This window comes from Varroa destructor, unplaced genomic scaffold (genome assembly GCF_002443255.2).
Source record: "Varroa destructor unplaced genomic scaffold, Vdes_3.0 BEIS01000004.1, whole genome shotgun sequence".
Taxonomy (NCBI): domain Eukaryota; kingdom Metazoa; phylum Arthropoda; class Arachnida; order Mesostigmata; family Varroidae; genus Varroa; species Varroa destructor.
This window is the reverse complement of record NW_019211457.1, coordinates 12,069,018-12,079,319: the sequence shown is the minus strand read 5'-3', so window position 1 is coordinate 12,079,319 and position 10,302 is coordinate 12,069,018. Positions and strand designations below refer to the sequence as shown.

The 10,302-nt window shown below is 38.5% G+C and overlaps 1 protein-coding gene across 8 annotated transcripts; it reads right to left on the bottom strand.

Annotated features, from left to right (window-relative positions):
• Positions 1-989: 989 nt before the first annotated feature.
• Ipk1 (Inositol phosphate kinase 1) lies at positions 990-9,394 on the bottom strand. 8 transcript variants are annotated; one of them, XM_086987259.1, is made up of 12 exons: positions 9,275-9,394; positions 7,960-8,178; positions 7,431-7,481; positions 7,079-7,169; positions 6,765-6,901; positions 6,049-6,277; positions 5,277-5,703; positions 4,054-4,814; positions 3,465-3,571; positions 3,096-3,181; positions 2,629-2,817; positions 990-2,253 (listed from the first exon to the last, which is right to left on the bottom strand). In XM_086987259.1, exons 2-12 carry the CDS (start codon positions 8,152-8,154, stop codon positions 2,100-2,102), a joined length of 2,427 nt encoding a protein of 808 aa, XP_086843385.1. In that variant the 5' UTR covers positions 8,155-8,178; positions 9,275-9,394; the 3' UTR covers positions 990-2,099. The 8 variants fall into 8 exon arrangements, 7 of the variants coding, with proteins under 7 accessions (XP_086843385.1, XP_022658668.1, XP_086843381.1 ...); XM_022802933.2 differs by lacking the exon at positions 9,275-9,394 and adding an exon at positions 9,089-9,268; XM_086987255.1 differs by lacking the exon at positions 9,275-9,394 and adding an exon at positions 8,994-9,073.
• Positions 9,395-10,302: the final 908 nt, after the last annotated feature.

Here is a 10,302-nt window from a genome sequence, read left to right as displayed (position 1 = left end):
TTAACTCATCACCGTCAAAACAAAGTACTTAATTTGGGGCAGATGCTATTGTTAGCATTTAACTATTGACGACTTTATTATCAAGTTGGTCAAATTGTACACCACCATGTGCACATCCCTCGATGCGCTTTCCTTTAATAAGAACCTGCGTTATTTATAGAGTACGTAGACCGTACAACAGGAAATGAACATAATGTAGGTAAAACTCACACTTCTAAATTTATTCGGAGGGTATGTGATTCAAAACTATGACCAAGAATAATGGCACTAGCCAACGCTGTTCTACTCGGTTTTGTAATATGTACTTCAAGTTCGGCAAGGATATTATTCCCTCTAATAAATGAGATGACAGATCTGGAGTTCAATGTGTATTTAGTTTCAACAATGATATATTATTTTTGTGTTCACCGTACACATGTTAAAGGAAGAAATTTATGGACGCTTAATACAGAATCATTTGAAGAAGCCTAGTATACATAACTATCGCGAATAGAACTCAACATGATGACTGAGCGAGATCACTTTCTAGATATGTCGCTTAATACTTGGCGTACCCCTACCGACGATGCGAAACTAATCACTACTGGTGGTGCACTGAATTGAATTTTAAGCAATCGCTAATATGAAATGATAAGCTTTTCCTAAAAATCACCTGATTTATGACACTTCAAAGTGATTTTAAGTCCGCTTCTACGGATGAGCGCATCCTAAGCCACTTAGATTGTGGCTGCACCCGACCGAAGCGAATTTCGATAATATACATAAAGTGTCGTATATTGTTGGGCATTTTAGTAGCGAGTTATTTACCTTTTTTTTGTCTTGGTGCGTACAGCCTTCTGAAAAAAATGTTCTCTAGATCATCGAACTGCATTACGAGTGAGAAGCTCCTCTTGCCCCCTGGAGCGAAGCTTCTTCACTAGTGGTCTATACTAGAGGATCAGAAAAATGCCATTTACAAATATGGCTACCAAAAGCTGAAGAGAGCCGCGTGAGGAAGCAGAATATCACCGTTTATTCGAAGAACATAACGATGCTATCATCGGTGAAAGCGCTCTTTCTTTTGTATAGAAACGGGCCGCGGCCAACATTAGAAGGTGTCCTTAGGAAACAATCATGAAAATTCAAAGAACTTCACAAAGTACAAATGTGCATCATCAAAAAACAGTAAAACGTCAACACCAATAAGACAAGCAGCCTCAATAAATTAAACTGTGAGTATGCACTAGTCATCGATGCATTAGCCATCAGAATTGCTAATATAAGTTGGAGACAAAAAAATGCTTTCAGAGAATAATTCGTATATGTATATATATAGTTTGCATCCCAAACACTGGGTTGTGTGTGCCAAGACTTTTGAAAAAGCTGGTAAATAACGAATGAAACAAAGACATTTTATCAATCATCTTTGTTGATACACTCATATACACATCACATAAACTCTTCGTATTGCATCAGACCTCCATGGACACAGTGATACTTAGCAGGCCATATTTTAGGAGTTTTAGGAATAGCCCATAAAAAGGTACCATATAGCTAATGGGTCTAGTAGTCGTAGTAGTAGTAGTAAAGCTAATATCAATTTGAGAACTTCAATCTTTTAGCGTCCAAATCCAAAGGGTCGCGTTTATTGAATATCTAATTTCCTGAAATGTACTGGCGAACAATGAAAATTAACAATTCCTGACCGCTATCGTTTCGTTAAGAATAATCGGTTTATATTATTCCTTCGGAGATTCTATTCGTTTACCATGAATTTACGTTTTCTGTAGTTCACTGAGAAACCGCCTCATAAAAAGCATATTCTTAAAGTACACATTGTTTATCATCTTGAGTTTTACGGGTGATTGCTTATACAGGAAGTCCTCTTACAGCACTTTTTAGAACTATAATTTCGTTTTACTGCTAAGGACCTTTTATTCACTCTGCCTTGATTCTATGCACGGTGTTTCACTGTTAGGTGTATTTGTTATGTGGCCACATGTTTTTAGAGCTCAAAACGTAGCCTTCACTCTTAGTCGTATTTACAATTGAAACTATATTTACATATCAAAATGTAGATGGCTTAACGTAAGCACACAACAGAAGCTGAGCAACTATACCTAGGTCGTTGCGAGGGAGAAATTCATTGCCATTGCAAGGTCGTCATGCATGTGCTCGGGTATTCTGTCGAGCGCTTTGGGCTCCAGGTCAACGATCCCGATCTGTAGCAGGTATCGCTCGTCGCCATAGTCCAATATATTCAATCGAGAATCGCTGTAACACAAATAACTGAAGATAATGCATGATGTATGCAAACTGTAGCTTGCCGTACTTGAGCTAAATGATTTTGTTTTTATTTCATATGAAGTACCACGTCATGCTTCTAGCGAAAGTTGCTACATGCTAGCTACATGCTTGTAACGCGTTATGAGTAAGTTGTATTCAGGGAAGATGTTTGTCAAGCCAAGGCATATATATTTCGTTCACTAAAAATATCGTAACCCTTTACTGTTAATTTTGAACAATTAGAACAACTTGATTGCCAAGCTTTTCTAATTTTCTAAACACAAAAAAAATCACTGAAAGTCCCTAGTTTAGACAGAATGGGAAATCGACTTCTAAATTGTACTATACATTTTTTAGGCAAACCTTATGTTTCCAGTCCACCTGCTAATGTCGATTTTTTGCATCGTGAGCATCAAGGAACAATCGCGAGCAGTAAGGGCAACCAGATGCTTCCAGAGAATCCTTGAGGCAAATTGTGACATCGTCTCGTGAGGCGTTCTTTCGTTATTTGTCAGACATTCGGGATTACAAGGTATGGCCGGCCATGGAAATCTGCAGCGTATATAGAATTAGAAAAAGGCTAGCAAGTTTGATATTAAAGCCTTACTGGAATATAGATCAACTCAGACAATAATTCTCTACGATTAGCGATGACTCCTTCCACATGATTACACACGGTGAACTCAAATAGCTTCGCGCTAAAGATTTAGTAGGAGTTGTTATTATATTGATACATCATACGTTCAAAAAAAGCTTACCAAAGTAAATTTGAAGTACTGGATACAAAGGGGTATATTGCTTTAATAATTACCAGCAGTAATTAGCGTTACCTTCCTTCCACAAAGTCTTCTGGCCGATGGTCCTCATAGAAAGCTTTATGCACCGTTGACACATCTGCTGAGCAGAGTTGTTGAGCCTGCAAATAACGTCCGAGTGTAGAGAGAGTGTAGAGTAAAACTTCACGCAGAAATGTTTCCTGAGAAATGTTATTGATGAGTAGTATAGAGGAACCTGCATGACCCCGTAGCCTCAACACAGCACTTATAGCTTACTAACTTTGCAATGAGGATGTAAAACGTTCGCTTATTTCTATTATTAGAGATTAACCTTTGGTTGTTTCTATTTGCGATTGCAAGATATGTGAAATAGCATGAAATGACAAAAAAATTTACGTAATGATATGTGGTCACTCAAATTACCTGCAGCACTCGATAAAGTACTGAACCGTGAGGGATGTCGTGTCTTAAGAGCGGCTTTTTATCGCCATGAATGCTGGCCTCGCACATTTTGTTTTTTTCACAGGAGGCTACAAAAAGTGACGAATGTTAAATAAGTAACATAATAAATGTGGTCAATCTTGGATCTTACCAAAATTTTCTGTCCTACCTAGTTCTGAGGTGATTTTGTGGACGTGGTCATCAGCTGCACACACGTCCGCGAGAACCCAAACGAATTAAATACCTGTTTTATATTTCTGCATAAAGGTAGTATAGTGAATTATTTGCCGAGTGTATAGTACCATAACCACTCTAGGAATACAATATATAAAATGCAAAACAGAATTTAGCTACCTTTACCCTTGGCATATTTACTCTAGTGATAGTTTTGAGCCTTAATCTCTAATTTGTCTGCTTATACTACTGCAATGATGTTAATTCTAGATTTGTTCTATATACAGTAATTTCAGCAGCTGCAGGCTACGCCATGAACATCTAGTTATACAGAGCTTTCGACGCAGCTATGATTGGATGATCAACATTTTTGCTGTCGTATTATAAAGGAACTCACCGGATTTTTTAAAAAATCGTGTCTCTGGATAATTATATGTCACATCGTAACAGCTGCACTTTGTTGAGTATTTGCAGTATCGTGTCTCAAGACGAACGCTCCCAGATAGAATTTCCTGGCATCGATCTTCTTGTAAGGGAAAACATAAGGCTAACCGAATCAAATTGCACAGATGACTTACTGAGCTTTCGTACTGGGCCGATTTTTTTGACACTGTAGGTTCACTATCGATGCCTTTGCTTTCGTCGACGTTTTTGTCAACGTCGCCATGAGTCAGTTGGCAACATTGTGTAGTTTCAACTGGATGTTTGTCATGGCAACTCTGGTTCTGGGCTGAAAGTGTATCTCCACTGTTTTCGCTCACGTCACACCCGTTGCTCAGAGCACGTTCCATAACACTTTGGTGCTCGAGCTGTTGTAAGTTTTTGTCTGTCGTAGACGGATGATCATTGCTATAAAAGGTATTCTCAGTGGTAAAAGCATCCGAGCGTCTGGTAGACCCAGTAATAGCATGGGTAGTCAACATTGTGTCTGTATGCTGATCGTTGCAACTTAATTTCGTACCACTGTTAACATGGGGCTTGTGGCCAGGAAGGAAGTCGAACAGCATATTCTCGAATAGACGTATAATTCCGAAAGGGTCGTGTCCTAGCTTCTGATGTTCTCCACCAAATATGAGACGGCGATTTCGGAACAGGCGCAGATTATTTTGTGGGTTATGCAACAGTTCGAGAATAGCGGACTTCATCCGCTCCGGGCATCTATATAGAGAAAAGCCAATGTTCTCACTTTAGAAACGCTAGCTAACCGAAAACGATGATTTAAAATTGACGAGAGTTAGATACGCTTCTAGTATTCGTCCAAAACGAAAATAACTAGACTAACTAATTGTCTATCGAAAGCTATATTTGATAAATCGTTGTACAAAAGTTCTGCTATGAAAATGTTTTCTGTTTATTATTATGAGCTCTGCATATAACATTTAACCAGTAGTTATGCATTGTATTAAATTTAATACTTCATTGGTTACTATATAGCATGTCTCGTTGCTAGAAAAAAATACGTTATAGCATAAACAATTTTGTGAAAGTAGGCCAAATGGAGTGCAGGTCAATTATAAACTTGAATAACAGATGTGATTTCAAAATTACACTGACTCAAGTAGAGACTCCTGCATGTTAAACAGTGGTAATAAATTATGACGATTATTATTATGCACTTACCCACTAAATAGGTCAAGAGGGCAGTAATTGCTGATGTGCTGAATTCGACCTTGGCGAAGCTTGTGATGCTGAACCATATGAAAACGACACAAACGCGATCTCAAACGAGTTTTCTCTAATTGAAGAGACGCTGAAGTCTGACAATGAGACGCACTGCTTGGACATAGATCATAGGGAGAGTGAGCTTTCAATGGATGGCTCACACCCGGAGGACTGTTACTCGAGTTGTAACAGGATGATGCCGACGATATTTCGGACGATTCTTTCGTGTTTGGATAGTGACGTGTCATCACATCAAGAGGCACTGTGCACGCAGCGTCGCTCTTTATTGGTAGCGGCAGAAATCCCATTTTTGCTTTTATTTCAATACTGATGACTGGCCCTAGCACAGGTATCGCCATTCCGTCAGTAATAACGTGACCCGCATCTAAACGAGAGGCACATATCGATAAATAACTGATCACTAGTATTTGATGACCAGCAGGTCCGATCCCAATAAAGCTGTCATTATATAATTGTGACGTGTTACATTCTACTGGAAATATATAAAAAGAGCTGTTTTTGCGTTATTAGCCGGGTTTTAATACGTTGCTGAAGCTTACTGTAAAACCAGCATGACCACAAATAGGAAATGCTATGAGCGTTTCTACACAATATGGCAAAACTGTTAAGGATAATTATGTGAACATAAAACAATATTTTTTCAAAGGAAACTCTTGCTTAAAATATTAAAAAGAAATATAGATATTTTCTTCACAGTCTGAATACTCACCGTAACAAGCTTTGTCCAAATTGCGCGTTTTTTGAAAGCCGCTGATGACTGAGCGAGCCTGCTCGGGATCGACTGCTCTAAAGCTGGATTTGAATATGCAGCAATCAGGGAAAATCAAACCGCAGCCCAATTGGGGGCTAGGAGCTTTCATCAGCCGATGCGCTGCTCGATCTTTGCGGGACTCTGCGAGCAATGCAGCTAATTCACTTCGGCTGATTTTAATCAACGCCTAAAGTTAAAATTTACTATTAATCATTTAGGCCTAACCTAGAAGCTGAATACACTTCTTATCGCCGCCATAATATCAGGCATGATGAAAGAGAAATAGACTACAGCGATGGTTATATATAACAATCCAACAATCAGGAGCCCCCTATATAGAAGTTTACGTTAGTAAGTATTTCGTAGCAGTGAATAGACTTAGATAAATGAGCCATACACTAATAATAAGGTGTCTTCGTGATGGCTTAATTGGCAATGTGTTCGGGTGCTACACCCGTGGTGGTCTGGGTTTGTTCGAATTCGGGCGTAGACGTATTTCGTTCAGTGCTTGGGGCCAGCTGTCCGATAAAAGCCCTAGCAGCGGTGTCAAATGTTATAAAGCAATGTCTCGAGTTTCATGTTCATTCAATGGATATACGGACTAAGACTGTGTAGGATTGTAAGCATACGAGTTTTCTCCTGTCATAAGTGTAATATTACGATATTGAACTCACAGGAACGTCGACCAGAGATCCTCCTAACAGGGGTACGGCAACATTCTTTATAAAAGAGATTTGGTACTTGTGCATAGAGAGCCAGTAGTCATCAGCTGATACTTGGTCGGATCCAATTCGGCAATTACTTGAACTTTCTGCAATATACGAGAAGCAAAAGTTAAGCATTGAATTGCCAGCGCCGTTTTTGGTTCAGGGAACCGAATGAAATGTATACGATATATCAATCAATATCAATCGAATACGCTCATTTAAAATATACTGTTCTGCACAACCGGAATACCCACGCAATTTGGAAACGGTTTTACCCTTACCTATACAGTTAAGTGATAACAAATTCCTCGTCGAACGCGAGAGACCGGCAACTCCAGCACGATCAAAGCTCTCGCCTGAATCTCGGTGCTTCTATTTCACAATGTTGACATGCAATAAAAACATATTAATTTAGGCAAAAAAAATTAAATTGCAGTATTGATTTGAATATAAGATCTTTCACTTACTATACACATCACTATACATCGCGGGACTCCTGCGGTACTGACGGATAGCGTCAGTTTTTCGCTAAAATAGCCACTCGGGGTTTCTATTTTTATAGACAGTTTCTATTTTTACTTAACAGAGAAAACACCGTTTACATGTAGGTCAAGAAGCCTCCTATTAACGTACCTCGACGTCGGAAATTGGCACTTTTTTTAGTTTAATCACATACGGATGATCCTAAAAGGAAAGCACAAATATTTGGAATATTTATTATACTAGTGTATTATATTTATTATATATATGTAGTGATGTATGTTGTAGGTGTGTTTCCAGCTAAGCCACATTTGAGTGCCAAAAAAAACGAGAGGGTTGCACAGCCATTGTTTCTTTCTGATAAGGCGATAAGTTGCATCGTAAGACTTAAGTCAGTATCTCCTGCAAGGGTGCAAAGTTAGAGCTGTTACGGTGACGAGTGATATTACAATATCATAATAAAATGAGCCCCAACAGGGTACATCTATAATTTACAGATTTACCAAAATATGGAAATATTATGTGCTAGTATCATTACACACCATACAATATACAAATAAGCTTAAGGCAGTATCAGTATCAGTACAAAACGATTATCGAGTAAACGATGCGCTCAAACACCGTGAAAAATACTTGAGAAGCGTGCGACTGTAAACAATGAAATCGTGTGCATGAAACAGACCTCAAAGGCGAGAACAAGGCTGGAGTTTCCTTCTCCGCGGAACCTGGCACGGGAGATATTGAACTTTCCCATTCTGTGCTGATCGTTACGTCCTCTCATTCCCAGTAGAGTCAAAATGTGTAACGACTCGTCATCATCGTTCCACATAGCCGAGGCAGCGGCAGTCGAATGGCCAATTAACAAGCGATCTGCCATGATATTCCTTCTGCTCTGAACAGCCTATAAATAATCATCGTTGCAATCATTGTATACAATGCGGACTGAATTGGTACACTAGGTAAGTAGGTTAACCCATTTTGACCGTTGAAAAACGGTCGCATGTTGTGCAACAACTGATAATAAGTAGTTTAACTTACTCTACGATGAAAGATCACTATGTGCTGCACCTTCAGAACCCAGATAGGAAACGCGAAGGTTTTTCACACGTATAATAAGACGAATAAGATATGCGAAAATTAAATATTACTTCGGCTACCTCTGCATAGTTTGACTGTTAAAACAGTTGAGAATCGACGTCGACACACATTCCCTAATTTCTCAAAAAGACAATTGTTAGACTTTCACTTTTACATGACAAGACAGAAGAACAATAGGATATAGCTATCATTCACTCTTTCTGCACTACTAGGGCTTGTGACCGTAAGCGTTTGTGGCGAGACCGTCCTACCTGGTATGGACCAAACGCATTTGGCAAGCAAAACAACTGTTAGATTCTATGAAAATAGTATATATATATTGTCATTTATCGTGAAAAATCGGTGTATTTAATAAACCGTACAAGATAATAGTCATTATGCGTTTATCTGAGATTAATTGTTGAAAATGCTGACAATGTAGTTGCACAAAGTGGCTAATCCAGAAAACAATAACGTCAACACATCGTTAACACTATGCAACGAATAAACATTTTAGCAATTCATTTATGGACATCAAACACAGAACAGCCCTTTCTTTAGCATCGCTATAGCATGATTCCCGGTTCCGAGAATCCCGCTTCTACTATTAGTACTACTACATATAACAAGTTCACTGACTATAGCATAGGTGCGCGGTAAAATAGGAATGTAGGTCCAAAGACCAGGTTCCGTCAAAGACGAGCACATCTGCTTAGGGGAAAACGACCGCCTACCTGTTTCACTCTATACTGAACTACGTTGTGGACCTCAGCTAATCGTGTACTACCGCGTACTACAGCGTCGTACTAATTGTCCTTGTACGAAAAGTCCAAAAGGCTCTTTTATTTTCTTCTAGCTTGATCTGAGCCTGCTTCGAGTCTACTATTTATTTCATCGATACAGGACTCGATGATACTCACAGCACTGATCCGGTTTCTTTCCCGCCCTTTCGGTTATTCTTTCCTCTCACCCTTGAGCCGTCCTTTCCACAACGGCCATTCTCTGATGCTTCATCTAGTCCATATGGAGAGAGATGCCACGAAGGCTGCTTTGTGTAAAAACGCAATTTTTTCGTTTGAAGATAATAATTATTATTAGAAGTGTGCATCCTTTCACCATAGTAAATAAACGCGTGCAAACCTCTAAGTTGTTGTTCGTACTAAGCAATTTCTTATAGCAATTACAATTCTCGATCAATTTGTTTGATGGCTATCGTATTCATTCGTATTACTGCCTCGTACATCGGTTTTAGATGTATACGCTGAAATCAATAGCGAAGAACCAAATGGGAATCATTGTAGATTGAATGTACTTCGGGTTGTTCTTAAAATCGATAGGGAAAACACTGCTTAGAAAAAAGCGAAAAAAATATTGAATTAGCTACGCTAAAGTAGGTGAGTCAATAGGATCTAAAGTTAGGGACCACTGGTTACAGAAGTAACTTGTAAACTGCAGTCGTGCTAGTTCAATATTCAAGGTAACGGCTTTCTGAATAGGAACCATAACAATGCAACGTTCGATATTGGTACTGCCATGTAATATACTGAAAGCTACGCTAAGCTTGTACCGTTTCGTAAATCCACCCAAAAATCGTTTAAAATTATCAACTTTTATACGAAATAAGTACACTAGGTATTGCAAACACCACAAAATTCAGTGGACAGTTGTATAGAACCTTTATATATATATATATATATATATATATATATATATATATATATATATGTTTGCATAGATTTTTTTATTTTACAAAATGTTTATATAGAAGTTTTCGAAAAATAATAGAGCTAAAGGCAAAAAACCATAGGACATTGGTCATTATTATGCAAGATTTAGTCGGTACGTAGTGACCTCATACAAATATACTATAGGCATAATTATTGTTCCAGGTTGGTTAAAGATTTGCGAGACTATACCTTATTAGAAACTATTATGACTGGAATATTAT

Excerpts from the sequence above, each read along its gene's own strand:
- Ipk1 (XM_086987255.1), bottom strand. The coding sequence starts at position 9,062 with ATGTGCTCGTCTTTGACGGAACCTGGTCTTTGGACCTACATTCCTATT. Across the intron at positions 6,278-6,764 it reads GATCTCTGGTCGACGTTCCT|GCGTTGATTAAAATCAGCCG; the intron begins GTGAGTTCAATA and ends TTTTAACTTTAG. Across the intron at positions 2,254-2,628 it reads AGGTGGACTGGAAACATAAG|CGATTCTCGATTGAATATAT; the intron begins GTTTGCCTAAAA and ends TTTGTGTTACAG.